Source organism: Melanostigma gelatinosum, assembly GCF_949748355.1.
Source record: "Melanostigma gelatinosum genome assembly, chromosome: 22".
Classification (NCBI taxonomy): domain Eukaryota; kingdom Metazoa; phylum Chordata; class Actinopteri; order Perciformes; family Zoarcidae; genus Melanostigma; species Melanostigma gelatinosum.
In genome coordinates this window covers 1,538,457-1,555,956 of record NC_136655.1, presented here as the reverse complement: position 1 = coordinate 1,555,956, position 17,500 = coordinate 1,538,457, and the positions used below count along the sequence as shown (strand labels likewise).

The following is a 17,500-nucleotide window of genomic DNA, read 5'->3' as shown; positions in this document are numbered from 1 at the left end:
CTCACACACTCACACACACTCACACACTCACACGCACACTCACACTCACACGCTTTTTCCTCTTGGTCTGTTTCTCAGCGCACGTCTTTGTGTAACATGTTGAATTGAATTCGTTTGATTAAAAACTCACTCCTGTTGGTCTCCAGGCAGCGAGCAGGTGGGCGGGGCCAGCGTCACGCCCGACGACGACGTGTTCCTTCACCTGGCCAAGGTGTACTCCCACAGCCACGCCTCCATGCACCGGGGAAACCTCTGCAGCGACACCAGGCCGTTCCTGGACGGAGTCACCAACGGGTACCAGTGGTATCCTCTGGCAGGTCAGCACGCCGCGCTTCATAGCATCCCACAGGATCCACGGCAGCCACTCAGGAAGTGGTGTTCCGTCTGTTTATGTCGTGAAATAGAACAAACGGATACATCGCTCTCTTTTTATTTCCTTGTTATTGACTCATTATGAAAGGGTGTAACGCTTTCAATAAACTTCATTAGTTCGTCTGCTCTGAACGCTCTGAGCTCATGAAACCTGCAGACGGACCGATCCGGTTTCCTGACCTCTGACCTCTGAGAAAGCGGATCTCTGTGACCCGGATCGCCTGACGGAGACGTTCCCTGAGGGAGCTGAACTCTGCAGAAGCACTGAACACATCATTTCATGACTGTCTTTGGTTAGAATCATTCAGTACTTTACAATTTCTAGGAGGAATATGAATTTTCAACAGGGTTTTCTTTTTTAATAATTATTATGATGTATAAAACACACAATTCATTGATTCTCAAAGCCTCCAGACTCCGTTGAGAAACACAGTAAATGTACCTCACTGATCGTAAAACCCACCTAAACTCAACAGAAACTCATGAAAACCGTTAAATATCTCGACTGTATCATATCATATCATATATCATATCATATATCATATCATATATCATATCATATCATATCATATATCATATCATATATCATATATCATATCATATATCATATCATATATCATATATCATATCATATATCATATATCATATCATATATCATATCATATATCATATATCATATATCATATATCATATATCACATATCATATCATATCATATATCATATCATATCATATCATATCATATCACATATCATATCATATCATCGCCCAAAACCTTTCATTTACAGAGTTGGTTGTGAAAATGAGCCGGTTCTAGCCGGTATACGAGCTTAGCTCCTCTGTTTCTAAATCGGGGGACAGGAAATGCATCGTGCGTAAAGGATTGTGTGTGTTTTTAGGAGGACACACACACACACACACACACACACACACATTGGGTTTTGATGATGCAGCATCCTTGAAGGATCCGTCCAGCTGAACACAGAATCCTTCGAACGTCTCCGGCTGAACACAAAGACACAGATTTGGTTTGGAGTTTGAAAGGGAAATGTTCTCCACCTGACGGAGGATATTTGTTTGTGTTTCTTACTCGCTCGTCGAACTCGAGGCTCATAGAACCTTCAAAGGAAGGAGACATTCGTGGCTTTTTTGTGATTGGAATATATATTAACATGAGAATTTAACTTTAACTTTACACAACTTCACCAACTTGTATCCTTTTTATTGAAAAAGACATTTGGTGTGTGTGTGCGAGTGTGCGTGCGTGTGTGTGTGTGCGTGCGTGTGCGTGCGTGTGTGTGTGTGTGTGTGCAGGTGGGATGCAGGACTATAACTATGTGTGGGCTCAGTGTTTGGAGTTGACTCTGGAAGTTTCCTGCTGCAAGTTTCCTCCAGTCCAACAACTTCCTGCTCTGTGGACCGAGAACAGGAAGTCTCTGCTGGCCTTCATCCAGCAGGTCCACCTGGGTCAGTACCTGTCTGTCTACCTGTCTGTGTGTTTACCTGTCTGTGTGTCTACCTGTCTGTGTGTTTACCTGTCTGTGTGTTTACCTGTCTGTGTGTTTACATGTCTGTGTGTTTACCTGTCTGTGTGTTTACCTGTCTGTGTGTTTACCTGTCTGTGTGTTTACCTGTCTGTGTGTTTACCTGTCTGTGTGTTTACCTGTCTGTGTGTTTACCTGTCTGTGTGTTTACCTGTCTGTGTGTCTACCTGTCTGTGTGTCTACCTGTCTGTGTGTTTACATGTCTGTGTGTTTACCTGTCTGTGTGTTTACCTGTCTGTGTGTTTACCTGTCTGTCTCTTTACCTGTCTGTGTGTCTACCTGTCTGTCTCTTTACCTGTCTGTGTACATGTGTGTGTATGTTTGTGTTCAGGTGTCAAAGGCCGTGTGTTCGATGGCTCCGGAGTGCCGGTCCAGAACGCGGTGGTGGAGGTCAGAGGTCGCAGGAATATGTGTCCGTTCAACACCGACCGACACGGAGAATATTACCGACTGCTGCTGCCTGGAAACTACAGCTTCACAGTAAACACACACACTACGATAACACAGCGACCTCTAGTGGTGGAACATGTGTATATATACATATATATCTTTTATCTCTTCAACCACAGTGTAGAAACATGTTTAGATGCATCTTTGTAATTCGGGCCCGAGCACCGAAGGGAGGATAATGAAAGTACACCCAAAACCCAACAGGAAGTCAGCCTTTTTGAATTCAATTTGCCATTTTATCCATTTCATAGACGGCGTACACTCTCCCACAGATTTAATCAGATCAACGCCACATTTGGTCAGCACACTCCAAAGACCTGACCGATCAAAACGTTTGTGTTTTCATGCGACATTGTGCTGGCGCGGCGCAGAAGAAGAGCATGTCGCCATTAATCAGGAAGTTGTTGAAACTTCAGCGTACTTTGTCCAATCTTCTCCAAATGTCTCAAACATCAGAAGGGTCCAGTCCTGAGGACATTTGCATGCCACCACAGAAGCCCCGCCCACACACTTCAGCCCGTCCACTTTAACAGCTCATCAACCGTTTGTCACAATCTCTTGTTGGAGGCATCGTTGCACTCAGCAGAGTTCCTGTTTTGTTGTCAGTAGTGGTGGGACGCCTGTTGACAACAGCAGAAGCTAACTAGCTTAGCACAGTAGCAGTAACTGGGATAACAATGTTGTCTTTATGTTGTGTTGTTTTCCGGTGCGTAGAATGTTACACTCTCACGTGACATTGACCTCCTTCTGATTGACAGGTGACGTACCCGGGTCACGAGGTTTTGACGGCGACACTGACCGTCCCGCATGGTCCCGATCACTACTCCGCCATCAAACACGACTTCATGCTACGCCACACTACGACCGGTCGCACCTTGGCTTACCCCACCTCGGCGAACCTCACCCCGACCTGTAACTACACTTTATACCTGGAGGCCGGCGGAGCCCCCTCCAGGCCCGCGTGGACGGTGCTGAGTGCGGGGCTCGGACTGGTGGCGGCGCTACGCTACCCGATCGGCTGAAGAGGCCCGGCGTCGAACCTCGACCTGCAAGAAAACAAACAAAGAACAAAAACTGCTGGTCCTCCAGAAGTTCCAGATGTTTTCTGCTGTTGTTCATCGGTGGAGATTCACTCGTCATATTTACTTGAAGTAAAAATAATTTATTTGACTGTAAGAAATCATTTTAAATGCTGGTGTGTTCAGATGCTCTCTTCGGGGCTCATTATTATCTCGACCAGAAGGATCATGCGGTTGGTGGCACGTGTGCGTCTGTGACTGAGTGAGTGCGTGACCTCTGTGTCTGTCCACGGCATAGCTCGCATTCTGCTGCAGCAAACGGTGGAATGTTCTGGCTCAAGGAACTCTCGTAGTTGGAGTGAGTCACACTTTCTCAAAACACCTTTTATTTCCTGTTTAATACCAGCTGCCTGCTGACTGCTCGCTCACGACTCCAACCAAACACACACTGCTGAGCACCTCACGGCCGCTGCTCTGCGCTCACGTTTACTGTTCTGGCTGCATCGTTTGGCTCACCGCCAGCTGAACTACCAACAGACTTACTGCTGAGTACGTCGCCGGCACGCAGCCGCCGGCACGCAGCCGCCGGCACGCAGCCGCCGGCACGCAGCCGCCGGCACGCAGCCGCCGGCACGCAGCCGCCGGCACGCAGCCGCCGGCACGCAGCCGCCGGCACGCAGCCGCCGGCACGCAGCCGCCGGCACGCAGCCGCCGGCACGCAGCCGCCGGCACGCAGCCGCCGTTACGCAGCCGCCGTTACGCAGCCGCCGTTTGATTTATTTCCTTTTGGTTTTGGCAAGATTCCATGATGTGCCTGATACAACGACTTCAAGCCGGTTGGCTGCATACATCGCCGCTTGTTTTTGAGTTTAAATGATGTGTTTTTTACGACGACTTTCAGCCCATTGGTGTCGAGATGGGGGGGGGGGGGGGGGGGTTGTCTTCATTCAATCACAAAACACAGCTTGAGTTGTTGCAGAACACCTGGAGGAGATCCGCACTGTGCTGAGGTCACCTTTCTAGTTAATGGAGTAATGATTATGAAAATGTATTTCAAGAAGTGAAATGAAGAGCTGAACATACGAGAACTTTGTATTTCCACAGAGAAATTGGGGGTTTTTCCGATTTCCTTTAAAAACCAATCCAGCCCCATACTAAGACGAGGAAGAACCCCAGAACTACAGGATGTGAGGGAAAAGACGATTAATAGCACTACACTGCCACTGTCCTACACGATGGAGACGAGTCCTCCGCAGGAATAAACGGGTTTAATCCGTCGGTTCTTTGTATTTCAATGGATCACAGGAGAGAGAACTACTGGCTGAGGATCTTTTGTGTCTTCCTGCTGAAATGTTCCAGCATTTTAAGAGCGTAGGTAGTGATGAGGCTCATTCAGTAAAATGGAGCGAGACCATGTCATCTTATGTGTGAGGAGCAGCACTTTAAAATGAGCGCTTGCAGGGCGTGTTTTTAGAAAGGGTAGTATTCAAACCAGGGGGCGGTGAAATGAAGCCATCCTGGTGACGCCACATTAGGCACATTAGGCATCTATCTGAAGTCAATGAGCTGCGTTTGATTCATCGTCAGACACGTTGATAAGGCCGTTGGTCCGTTCTGCTTATTTCATGTGTGGTGAGGGTTAAAGCATTCATTCACAGGACAGTTTAGTCCAGTGGTCCCCAACAAGATAGGCAGAAAAACACAAAATGTCCCTTTGATCTAAATGTTGCCTTTCTTTATTGTGAAATATTATCTTGTCTCTGATGTCGATTGCGAGTAAACGTCCATAAATCTGCTTAGAAATCAGCCACAGATGCCTGAGTCATCACGTTTTTAGGTTTTCTTCAGTATCTGAGGATTCCAGTGACGGTTGTCTGTACATCAATGAGAGCACTGCAAACAGCAGCTGCTAGTAGTTCATTCGGCATTCTTTTAATTCACTAATGTCCCCAAAATATTAAGAAATATCGGCTAAAATTTTTTTAGCCGATATTTAACGAACTGACTCCACGGCAACATTTTGCTTCCTGGTTACTGCTCCAAAGCATTGTGGGAGCTGTGGCTTCTGAGCTTAGTGCATTATTATCCCCCCAAATAGAAATAAGACAGATTCCCATGAATATAAACTTGTTTCGTGTTGAATTATCGATGTTTTCAAATTTCAAAGTCTCGTATTTGTAGGTTGGGGTTCACTGGTTTAAACGGAAAAACCAGGAACACCTGATGACTGGGAATCAAACCTGTGACCTGTGAGGTGAGACTGCTGACCCCTTACAGGATCTGTACACAGTATATGTATTTATATGCAGTATATATGCACAGATGTGTATCGGGTTCAACAGGCGTAACGCCCGTTTCAACGGAGGTCAGTGAACTCGTCATGCACTTTATTCTCATTTCAAACTTTATTTTTTCGACTCTTTTTTTCTACTTTTGTACCGCGTGATATTAAATATTGCTTCATAACGAACTCCTCTGTGCCGTGTTGGTGACGGCTGGCTTCCTTCACACCTCCAGACCTCACGAATGTTTTCTACATTTCATGTTTCATGCTTCATGCTTCATGTTTCATGTTTCATGCTTCATGTTTCATGTTTCATGTTTCATGCTTCATGCTTCATGTTTCATGCTTCATGTTTCATGCTTCATGCTTCATGTTTCATGCTTCATGTTTCATGCTTCATGTTTCATGCTTCATGCTTCATGTTTCATGCTTCATGCTTCATGTTTCATGCTTCATGTTTCATGTTTCATGCTTCATGCTTCATGTTTCATGCTTCATGTTTCATGTTTCATGCTTCATGTTTCATGCTTCATGTTTCATGTTTCATGCTTCATGCTTCATGCTTCATGTTTCATGCTTCATGTTTCATGCTTCATGCTTCATGTTTCATGTTTCATGCTTCATGTTTCATGCTTCATGTTTCATGCTTCATGTTTCATGCTTCATGTTTCATGCTTCATGTTTCATGCTTCATGCTTCATGTTTCATGCTTCATGTTTCATGTTTCATGCTTCATGTTTCATGTTTCATGCTTCATGCTTCATGTTTCATGCTTCATGTTTCATGCTTCATGCTTCATGTTTCATGCTTCATGCTTCATGCTTCATGCTTCATGTTTCATGCTTCATGTTTCATGCTTCATGCTTCATGTTTCATGTTTCATGCTTCATGTTTCATGCTTCATGTTTCATGCTTCATGTTTCATGCTTCATGCTTCATGTTTCATGCTTCATGCTTCATGCTTCATGTTTCATGCTTCATGCTTCATGTTTCATGCTTCATGCTTCATGTTTCATGCTTCATGCTTCATGTTTCATGCTTCATGTTTCATGTTTCATGCTTCATGTTTCATGCTTCATGTTTCATGCTTCATGTTTCATGCTTCATGTTTCATGCTTCATGCTTCATGTTTCATGCTTCATGCTTCATGTTTCATGCTTCATGCTTCATGCTTCATGCTTCATGTTTCATGCTTCATGCTTCATGTTTCATGCTTCATGTTTCATGCTTCATGCTTCATGTTTCATGCTTCATGCTTCATGCTTCATGTTTCATGCTTCATGCTTCATGTTTCATGCTTCATGCTTCATGTTTCATGCTTCATGTTTCATGTTTCATGCTTCATGCTTCGTGCTTCATGCTTCGTGTTTCGTGCTTCATGCTTCATGTTTCATGTTTCGTGCTTCATGCTTCATGCTTCATGCTTCATGTTTCATGCTTCATGTTTCATGCTTCATGTTTCATGCTTCATGCTTCATGCTTCATGTTTCGTGCTTCGTGCTTCGTGCTTCGTGCTTCGTGTTTCGTGCTTCGTGTTTCGTGCTCCGTGCTCCGTGCTCCGTGCTCCGTGTTTCGCGCTTCGCGCTTCGCGTTTCGCGCTTCGCGCTTCGCGTTTCGCGCTTCGCGTTTCGAGCTTCGCGCTTCGCGTTTAATGCGTCGTGTTTCGAGCTTCGCGCTTCACGTTTCAAGCTTCACGCTTCACGCTTCACGTTTCATGCTTCACGCTTCACGTTTCACGCTTCACGACGCTGTAAAACATGACGGTGGATCCACTCACGACTGAATCCAACTGGATCTGAAGTAAACTGTCGGTGAACTGGTTCTCAAAGGAAACTTCACATTAAAAGCACAACAAAACGAAGGATTGTGATGTTGTATTTGTGTTGATGGTCAGCTCCTCAGAAGAACAATGATTGTGAGATAAATCGTGAATCTAAATGATGGAACAATCAAGAGATAACAGGTTTTGATTTACATCTTGAGTCGTGATTCGATTTTCTTTAAATAATTACTGAATTCACAATCATATGTCTTCAAGGAAAAGCGATTCCTGTATATGGCACGATTGTAAAAGTTCTGTAAACGTATATTTTTTAACAATATTTCAATGCATCTATGTGAAGCTATGAATAGTTTAAAAAGTGTCAAAATACAAAAAAACGTAAAGGAAAGAAACACATCAATTCAATGTATTGAGACAATAAACTAAGAAACAAAGGATCGAATATCTTTTTGTTCCTTCAATAAATCTTGACAAAAACAATCCGATATCTTTGCTCATCAGCCAGTTAATAACAAGGACAACGCTGCCTCCCTGTGTTCTCAATGAAGAACTGCACTTTAAACAGCAGCAGATTCCACGTACGGTAATAAAGTTTATTTCTGCTGCTGTGAATAAAAAATGATCCTTTAAAATAAAATGAGAAACGTTCATATTTTCACTCAGTATCTCAACATGTTGAGACGCTGACTCATACCGATGAGATTAGGAACGTTTACTTCAATGACACCATTTCTACTTTAGATTGAAACTAAATTCTGATTCTTTTGAGATGCTTATTTTTATGACGTGAAACCTTAAATTACAAAGTTAAAAAGGCTTCTGTGGATTTGGGGGCTTTGATGTCATCTCGCCTCCCAGAGAGAAACTCAACCTCTTCCTACTCATGAAGGTAAGAAGAACTACGTTTCATTTGTTCATCACGTGACACAAGGAATCATTCATGTGTTTGTTTATTGATATATTTACACGGATCGACATGTTTCATTTAAAGGACGAGGGTCAGTTGAGTCAGTCTCTTTGGCGCTGCAGGACGTCTTATAAAGGACGTCTGATGGAGGACGTCTTTAGCAGGACGTCTTATGTAGGACGTCTTATGTAGGACGTCTTTAGCAGGATGTCTTTAGCAGGACGTCTTCAGCAGGACGTCTGATGGAGGACGTCTTCAGCAGGACGTCTTCAGCAGGACGTCTTTAGCAGGACGTCTTCAGCAGGACGTCTTATGTAGGACGTCTTTAGCAGGACGTCTGATGGAGGACGTCTTCAGCAGGACGTCTTTAGCAGGACGTCTGATGGGGACGTCTTTAGCAGGACGTCTGATGGAGGACGTCTTTAGCAGGACGTCTTCAGCAGGACGTCTGATGGGGACATCTTTAGCAGGACGTCTGATGGAGGATGTCTTATGTAGGACGTCTTCAGCAGGACGTCTGATGGGGACGTCTTTAGCAGGACGGCTGATGGAGGACGTCTGATGGAGGACGTCTTATGTAGGACGTCTTATGTAGGACGTCTTTAGCAGGACGTCTTCAGCAGGACGTCTTTAGCAGGACGTCTGATGGAGGACATCTTCAGCAGGACGTCTGATGGGGACGTCTTTAGCAGGACGTCTGATGGAGGACGTCTTATGTAGGACGTCTTTAGCAGGACGTCTTCAGCAGGACGTCTTCAGCAGGACGTCTGATGGGGACGTCTTTAGCAGGACGTCTGATGGAGGACGTCTGATGGAGGACGTCTTATGTAGGACGTCTTATGTAGGACGTCTTTAGCAGGACGTCTGATGTAGGACGTCTTTAGCAGGACGTCTTCAGCAGGACGTCTTATGTAGGACGTCTTTAGCAGGACGTCTTATGCAGGACGTCTTTAGCAGGACGTCTTCAGCAGGATGTCTGATGGAGGACGTCTTTAGCAGGACGTCTTCAGCAGGACGTCTGATGGAGGACGTCTTTAGCAGGACGTCTTCAGCAGGACGTCTTCAGCAGGACGTCTGATGGAGGACGTCTTCAGCAGGACGTCTTCAGCAGGACGAGCTCCTGCAGCGCTGCGTTCACATTTCATCCAGGACTTCAGTGTGAAGCTTCAAACGTTCAACGTTGACTTCCTGGTTTGAAACAGCAGCAGCTTCCACACGGACAGACAGGAAGTGACCTCATCCTGTTGGTCCACGGTGGAGGTCGAGCTCAGTCGGATCCTTCCTGGTTCTCCAGAATCGGATCTGAGGACAAAGACGGAGAACGATGAGCAGCTCTGCAGTCAAACTTCAAACCTCGTGTTGTTGTTGATTTTAGATTATGAAAATGAAAGTGTGTGTGTGTGTGTGTGTGTGTGTGTGTGTGTGTGTGTGTGTGTGTGTGTGTGTGTGTGTGTGTGTGTGTGTGTGTGTGTGTTACCTGTCAGTGTGCTGCTGATGTTTGGAGGAGACACAATCAGCACGGCGCTGCCGGATATTATCCCAGAATGCACCACTGGACACTCAACAGACGGTGAGCTCAGCTCCTGACACACACACAATATGTGAATATTTAAAATAAATTCTCTTATATCTCTTAAATCTTGTAAAGTCTTAGTTGTTACGGTTATTGTGCAGGTATATTACGCAGTATGTTGTATATAAATACTCAATCATAGTCATTTGGGTGAACCTTGTCTGTGATTGGCTCCTGAGTTTCCGTAACAACGTTCTCCGACCCCTCCAGGAGACTCATGGCATCGAGCCGGTCTTCCTGGCTCCGCCCCTCTGTCGCCACAACCAGCTGCGATTGGCCGAGAGGGTCCGAGGAGGCGGGGTCAGAGGTGACCGTCTGGATGATGACGCCGTCGCCGGAGCAGAGGCCGTCCGTCTGAGGCGGGACAAAAACAAAAACACACGAAGATGAAGACGAAGATGAAGAGTGGAGAACAAGACGCTTTGCACTCGACGTGGTCTGAAACCGACCGACAGGCTGTGGAGGATGATGTGCTCGTGGGACGAGGGGGAGGAGCCCGTAGTCAGGGTAACCGTGCTGTTATTGGCTAAGCTGAGCGGGAGCCCCTGACCGGTGGAGAGGCTGAGCGGGAGGCCGTGATTGGACGACGTCTGCAGGTAGTAGGTGCCCGGGGTGCCGGTGGGCTGCAGGTGGAAGGACTGGAAATAAAAACAACAGAAAAACAGCAAGTTTAATCCAATTTACTGACAATCTACGAAGCAAAAATGCTCATTTATGTGCGTTTCCATCCACTATCCTGTCAGCTTTAAACAGTAGGTGGCGCTAATTCATATTGTTTATATTTTTGGATTGAGTTTCACAATTTCCCTGAAGACACATCGTCATTTCTTATCCGTAGAAGCCGAGTGCTGCTGCAGAACTCGAGCATATCGGCGTGTTTGTGCTCACGGGCAGGATCTCGAAGGTCTGCAGGGCTCCGGTGTTCAGCGTGATGCTTTCACCGTCGCCGGCTGCTGCCGAGGAATCTGAAGCTGACGGAGAAAAACAAAAAGGTGAGTTCAACACAACCGCGTCTGCATCGTCTGCATAGCAACACGCCCAAAGTCTCACCCAGGTGTGTGATCTGCAGCGGGATCTGAACGGGAATCTGCAGCGCTGCCATGGAGCCGGGGGCGGGGCTGCCGACGCTCTCGTCCAATCGGGTGAGTCGGATCTGGAGCGAAGAGGAGGAAGAGGAGGGACTTACCGGTCCGGACGCCGCCTGTGACGACGCCATGAGCTCCTGGAGACCCTTCAGGAGGACTGAGGACAAACAGGGTTGAGTGATTTATTATAACAATAACATATTACATTATATTATACAAATATTAATAATAATTAATATAATAATGATTCATATATTAATATACAAATAATTATTAATGCTATGTTAGATAAAATAAAGACGACATATTTTACAACAGCATAAATAAATCCTCCAAAAGGTGAATTAAAAACTATAAATAAATCGTTACAACAAGCAAAGTGCAGCTTCAGATGTAAACGCTGTTGAGCACCGGTGAACGGGATCTCCTTGTGATTGGCTACTTGTCTCTTGATGCTCCACCACTTGGATCGCAGCCACTGAGGCGACCGGACGCTGCTCCACCCGCCGGCGAGATCCTCCCACTTGATTTCATTCTCATCCTCCACCTCCAGCTCCGATATCCTGAAAGACATCTCGAACTCTTTAAACTCGTGCAGAGCGAGAGAGCGAGCGAGAGAGCGAGCGAGAGAGCGAGCGAGCACCTGCGGATGAGGTTGAGGTCGTCCTCCTTCATCCACTCGGTTCCTCCGCTGTGTTTCCAGTTCAGGTAGTTCAACCACTTCGACCGACACTGTTTCTCTGAGCGCGTGCGAACCTGATCGGCGACCGACGCCCAAGAAACGCCGCCCGTGACCGCCGAGCCCGGCGACGCGCCCGCCATCTCGTACACGACCTCGGCGAGACGGCGCTCCTCCTCCTCGCTCCATTTACCTGAAGAACAGAGAAGAAGACGACAGATGTTTCACGTGACAAATAAACAGACAAAGCATCCTCCACTGAGAGTGACGCTGAGCAGCTCTCGACTGGTCCTCAACCAATTCAGTGAAAGTTCTTATTTTGTACAAAACAACTCGGAAGCTCTGGTCAACTTGTCGGTTCGTAGTAAATCGTTCCCTCCGAGATGTAGAAGTATGAAAGCGTGCACTCGGTACTCTACCTGTGTTGCAGGTGTCCTTCATCAGCCGGCAGCGGTCTTTGACTGAAGAGGCGCTGCGACCCAGAGCTGCTCCGATGGTCGCCCAGTCGTTCCCGTGTTTCTCCCTCAGCCTGAACATGGAAACGAAACTCCACTTTAACAAACACGCATTTCATTTCCTTCATTGAAAGAACGACACGCGGAGGTTTCACTCACGCTTTGAGCTTCTCTATCTCATCGGGAGTGTACCTGAGGGAGACGAATAAACACGTTCAACGTGAGGAAATAACAACGTTCCGATGTCTGACGCTCGTGCACTCACTTCCCGACGTGGTTTCGGTTGTCGTACATCCGGAGAACTCGCCTGTAGACGGCGAACAGCGGCCGGTTCAAGCCCAACGCCACGGAGCGGTAGAAGTCCTTCCGCTCCTCTTTGGACATCTCGAAGATGATCTCCGCCGGGTCGTCGATGCCTCGGCCCTGAAGCCAGAGCACGGAGGAGGTTAGGGGTTCAAACATCCAGCGGCATGCACGGGACGACATACAGACAGGAAGTGACGCACCTTCACGTATTGATCGATGTTGCTCATCAGAAGGTCGATCTCCTCTTTGGACCACATGCCCTGTTTCCACTTGTGACCTGAAGGGCGGGACATGTCACATATTAATATATATATATATGTATATATATATATATATATATATGCATGTATTAACATATATATATATGTCATTATAAATGTCATGAGGTCGTAGTTATCTGTACACAGTAAGTTGTGCCAAAAGGAGGGTGAGCTTGTTGTAAACAGTTTCAGTTGCATTTGAATCAATCCCGGATTACTGCGACGCACAACAAGGAAATGAAATGTTGCGTGAACCTGCGCTGCGCTCACACCTTTGTTGGCCAGCGTATCTTTGTCTTCTTTGGTGGTGAACCAGGCCTGACTGACAGGTGACACCTCTGACTTCTGATCGGGCGAGAGAGACTCCTGCTGCTGCAGAATCTACACACATGAAGGAGGTTTCATTTTAAGAGCACAACAAACAAAAAGCTTCGTGAACATCGAGACTTTAAGTCGACAAACGAGCAGTCCGATGACTCTGTTTAGTGGTGGTTCTGTCGCCCCCTGTGGACTAACGTGGTAGTGTCTCTGAGCACCAGACTCTTTAGAAAAGCTCTCATTCTACTGCAGCAGGTCTGACAGTCGGCCCCTCTCAGTCCTGGTTCTGGTTCTCCCGGGCCTCCCTTCCCTCCAGCGGGTCCAGCATTACGGTTCTGGTGAACCTGCATGAGTTCATCTGGTTTCACCAGAATCCGACCCGGTGGCTCCGATGACGAGCATCAAGAACAGCTCTATAGAAACAGACCATCTTCTCTCTGATGGTCTCTGTACTGATGGAGGTCTGTAGAGGATCAGGACTACACTGAGACTGGTTCAGATAGAGGATCAGGACTACACTGAGACTGGTTCATAGAGGATCAGGACTACACTGAGACTGGTTCAGATAGAGGATCAGGACTACACTGAGACTGGTTCATAGAGGATCAGGACTACACTGAGACTGGTTCTGCACCTGAATCTGAGCGACTCCTTCCTCAGAGAGATCCCCGTCCGCTGTGGCTGTCATCGTCACCTCGAAGCCTTCATCGCTCTCCGACACTGAGGAGGAAGAAGACGTCAACAGAGGCCTCGTTAGCTTAATAACATATATACATATATATATATACATATATACAAGCATATATATATATACATACACACACAGATACAGTTGTTGTTGACATCATGTCAGTGATGTAAAGACTCACTCGGTAAAGTGACCACAGAGAACTGAGGAGTGTCCGAGTCGTCCTGTTCTTCAGTAGAGAGGCGCAGTTTCTTCTGAAGGGGCTCAGAGTCCTCGTCTACACACACACACACACACACACACACACACACACACACACACACACACACACACACACACACACACACACACACACACACACACACACACACACACACACACACACACAATTATTTAAATTGTTTGGTTTATAAAATGTAAAATCTTTGTCCTAAAGTCGAATTCTACATCATAAAATGTTCCGTTTTGTCCGACAAACAGGCCAAAAAACCCCAAAGATAATCAGTTAATTATCACACAAAATAAAGAAAGAATTAAGAAGAGTCTGAACGTTTGTTTTTACGGGAAACAAATTCAACATTCTGAGATTATAAAAATTGTAAACGTGCAAGAAAATAAACTTTATTTAAAGTCACAAATGTAGCCGCCGTCTGAATTTCGTTCGTGTTCTTCTGGTGAGCCGAAGGTCCCGAAAGATACATAAACGTGTTCGATTATGACCATAAATACTAATATTATTTCATCATTTTGCACACGGCTTTTCTCGTAGATTTGTGACTTAAATCTCAGGGAATATTAAAGAGTTTTTCTCATGAATTCGGTATTATTCTCTGAATATTACCCTCCCCCAGCTCTGATTGTTATTATTTGACCTCCAATGGCCTGAGACTCAAACCGATTAATCGGTGATCAATATGAGTATTAATAGATTCATATATATATATGTCAGCCGGTCGCTGACCCACCGTGAGGAGGACAGTGCAGGATGATGCTTCCGTCGCTGTCCTGGGTGAGCGTGACCGACTTCACCGTGACCGCCACCGCGTCCTCGTCCTCTGCTGCTGAACTCATCGTCCACCTGGAGGGGAATCAAACACACGGGCAATGTGTGCAACTACCGATTATTCTCATTATCTATGAAGTTAATTTAATCAAGAACAGAACATGGATGAGCGTTGCGAGAGTAGAATTCATAGCAGAGCATTTGTAGCTGTAACAAAGTGGTTATTTGGGGTTATTTTGATGAATATAAATGTTTTAAAACAGGCCAAAATGTTTATTTATGAATAAAATATTCATTAATACAAATTGTGCATTAATTGTTTGACAGTATTTATAGAAATGAGCAAGACACATTTCATAAAATGTATTCAATTGAATGGCATTCATGTTGCTTTAATTTAAGGAATAAATATTTATTTTTTAATAAAAATACATTTATTTTAGTTGTTTTATAAAAATAATACTATAAATTGCTTGTATATGCACATGCAGAAAGAAAATATTAGATTATGTGAGTGAACTTGTAGGTACTTTGGATAATGGCTTTATAATATATTATATAAAAGTATATTATAATATATTTAATGCTGTTAAGACCAATTGAAGAACAGCAACATCTGTACGAGACACATTAAAGTAAAGGTAACTTCATAATGTCATGACAGGAATACAAAAACAATTCAAAATGTTTATTTATTGTTCATTCACTTGCTATAATTCACACCAAACTCAAATATTTAAAGCCAAATTGCATATCAACAAATACATTCACCTCCCACATCGGTCCTTGTGACATTTTACTCAGTTGAGATCACTTAACTCGGGTGAGAATGAATTCATAAATATGTGAGTTATTAATGTGTATTTATGTTGAGCTGCTCGCTACCGCCCTCTGCTGTTTGCAGTGGAAGCTCAATACTGTAGATCCGGAGCGGGGCAGCACAGCCGGTATAATTTGGTTAAAACCTGCAAAATGTGAAGTGCTTGTTGGACAATATATGCGCCGAATTACAGGCACGATCACTGTAAGAGGTTTTACTTTCAAGTTAAAATTATAAATGTATGTATTGGTCAGAAATAAGCAAGACGAAGTGGAATGAGTCTATTTTTAAATGGAGTTTGGCTGAATCGCCATAGGGACCACAGGGATTTAGCGGTAGAAATGGACTTTAACGTGATGTAAACCCACAATAGCGTTGTAGTTTAAAAACACAGAGAGCAGCAACGTAGTTCTATTCACGTTAAACTATGTTTCCAGGAGTAAGCTGTGATGCTAACGGTTAGCATCCACCAAGCTAAATAAAGACGAAAAATCTCCGGCGCCATGTTAACTCGACAAGGTGAAAAGCTTGTGGCGTCTGTGCGGGTTTTTTTACGGTATTCTGACGGTTTGTTCTCAGTTATTTTACCGCACTTTGAGCTTTCTGCGCGCGCTCCCACACGCGCCCCGACTAGCAAACAGAAAGTGATTTTTTTTACATTTGATTCGGCTACTTACTTCCTGTTTTTGGTCCGGGGACTTGTGAGTTACCAGGATGAAGGTAAAGTACCAGGATGGAGGATCGGCCGAGGGCCCGCGGGGTTGCCAGATAAGACTATAATCCGTAAAACTACAGGTACCTGCTTTAAAATGTTGTTTTAGGAACATATTGTGACTAATATATTGTGTATTGAACATTTTCATCAAGTAACACATTGAAATAAGGGAGTAAAGTACTGGAGATATAAATACGTATATACGTGCTTTAGACTTCTTCTGTTCATTTTTTATTTAATTATATTCTAATTTAATCTAATTTAAACACATACAATGCGTTGATGTTTTTGTATCTTAAATTATGAAATAAATAAAGTACAATTTAGAATAGACTTTCTTTAGAATAGAAAGTCATTGAAAACTTTTATCGGTCGCAAAAGTTCATTCTTGACTTTGTAAATAATCTGAGATCGCTGATGAAGACTGAATGTGTGGTTGAAAGCTCTTCAAAAAGACAGTAAGTGGACCTTGAGTTGCGTTTATACGGTTAAAGTCAGTCATTTGTTTTTATTAAATTGATGTATAAAAGTCAAACCTGGCAACCACTCTCTCCGCTCTAAAATCTCTCCGGGTAACAACGGGACTTGTTTATTTTTTGGTTTTGACTAAAATAATGTAAAGTAGACATAAAAAAAATCGACATTAACATTAAATATACTTGGCAATTTAATAAATATATTTCCGGCGACTACAGTTGTGTGATTTGTTAAATGGATAATAGTTCCGTCTGTTGTTTCGACCGGATCACTATCAGCGACGGACCAAAACGTTCAAGCTGCAAAAATCCAAATCACACATTTTTAACAGCGAATATTTAGCCAAAACATGGCGGAACAACCAGTGAGAGTGTGAGTTTAACTTTTATAAATACTTTATTATTACTTAAATCACGTTTAATCTCTTTAAATGTTGAATATGTGACGTTTTAATGTGTTTTATTTATTTTATCTTAACCGTTCTGTGACACTCTCACCGAACCTCATTCAACGTTTATATAATTTAAGGTTTCGTTACTCTCTGACACGTGTACATGCGTCATCAATTATGATCTAAATGCATAATCGATATTTATAATGAGGACTGAACAATTCGGCATAATTAAACTGTTCTATTATAGCTGGATTGGAGGAAGGTTTTTAATGTGACACTGACAATAGAAGAGTTACAACCGGATCCTTTACTTTAGTTTCACATGTTACTAATGTAAAAGTCGCGTGCTAGTCACGTGATGTCGGCCCA

General features: G+C 44.3%; 3 protein-coding genes across 4 annotated transcripts in view; 2 read left to right on the top strand and 1 right to left on the bottom strand.

Annotated features, from left to right (window-relative positions):
• Window positions 1-3,387, top strand: part of cpm (carboxypeptidase M) — a gene marked incomplete at both ends in the record, with an annotated part of 14,285 nt that extends 10,898 nt beyond the window's left edge. The window contains 4 exons of the mRNA XM_079294322.1: window positions 147-317; window positions 1,686-1,838; window positions 2,247-2,395; window positions 3,124-3,387. Of these exons, the coding sequence (XP_079150448.1) occupies window positions 147-317; window positions 1,686-1,838; window positions 2,247-2,395; window positions 3,124-3,387 (737 nt within the window). The remainder of the gene's footprint in view (window positions 1-146; window positions 318-1,685; window positions 1,839-2,246; window positions 2,396-3,123) is intronic.
• A 5,782-nt stretch (window positions 3,388-9,169) lies between these two features.
• Window positions 9,170-16,262, bottom strand: dmtf1 (cyclin D binding myb-like transcription factor 1). 2 transcript variants are annotated; one of them, XM_079294155.1, is made up of 17 exons: window positions 16,223-16,262; window positions 14,688-14,800; window positions 13,904-13,999; window positions 13,669-13,754; window positions 12,989-13,097; window positions 12,657-12,733; window positions 12,416-12,573; window positions 12,310-12,342; window positions 12,115-12,224; window positions 11,660-11,888; window positions 11,428-11,579; window positions 10,982-11,173; window positions 10,820-10,902; window positions 10,381-10,569; window positions 10,088-10,285; window positions 9,836-9,941; window positions 9,170-9,660 (listed from the first exon to the last, which is right to left on the bottom strand). In XM_079294155.1, the coding sequence occupies exons 2-17, from the start codon at window positions 14,791-14,793 to the stop codon at window positions 9,626-9,628; spliced, it is 1,959 nt and encodes a 652-aa protein (XP_079150281.1). In that variant the 5' UTR covers window positions 14,794-14,800; window positions 16,223-16,262; the 3' UTR covers window positions 9,170-9,625. The 2 variants fall into 2 exon arrangements, 1 of the variants encoding a protein (XP_079150281.1); XR_013773000.1 differs by lacking the exon at window positions 9,170-9,660 and having other exon boundaries at window positions 10,385-10,569.
• A 753-nt stretch (window positions 16,263-17,015) lies between these two features.
• The window catches only part of cwf19l1 (CWF19 like cell cycle control factor 1), a 7,726-nt gene continuing 7,241 nt past the window's right edge, over window positions 17,016-17,500 (top strand). The window contains exon 1 of the mRNA XM_079294824.1: window positions 17,016-17,109. Coding sequence (XP_079150950.1) covers window positions 17,087-17,109 — 23 coding nt within the window. The 5' untranslated portion in view covers window positions 17,016-17,086. The remainder of the gene's footprint in view (window positions 17,110-17,500) is intronic.

Bases quoted from the DNA above. Each gene is read 5' to 3' on its own strand.
- dmtf1 (XM_079294155.1), bottom strand. From the start codon at position 14,793: ATGAGTTCAGCAGCAGAGGACGAGGACGCGGTGGCGGTCACGGTGAAG. The intron at 10,286-10,380 runs GTCGGTTTCAGA...GTCCCGCCTCAG, and splicing joins TCATCCTCCACAGCCTGTCG to ACGGACGGCCTCTGCTCCGG. The intron at 9,661-9,835 runs GTAACACACACA...CTTTGTCCTCAG, and splicing joins CATCAGCAGCACACTGACAG to ATCCGATTCTGGAGAACCAG.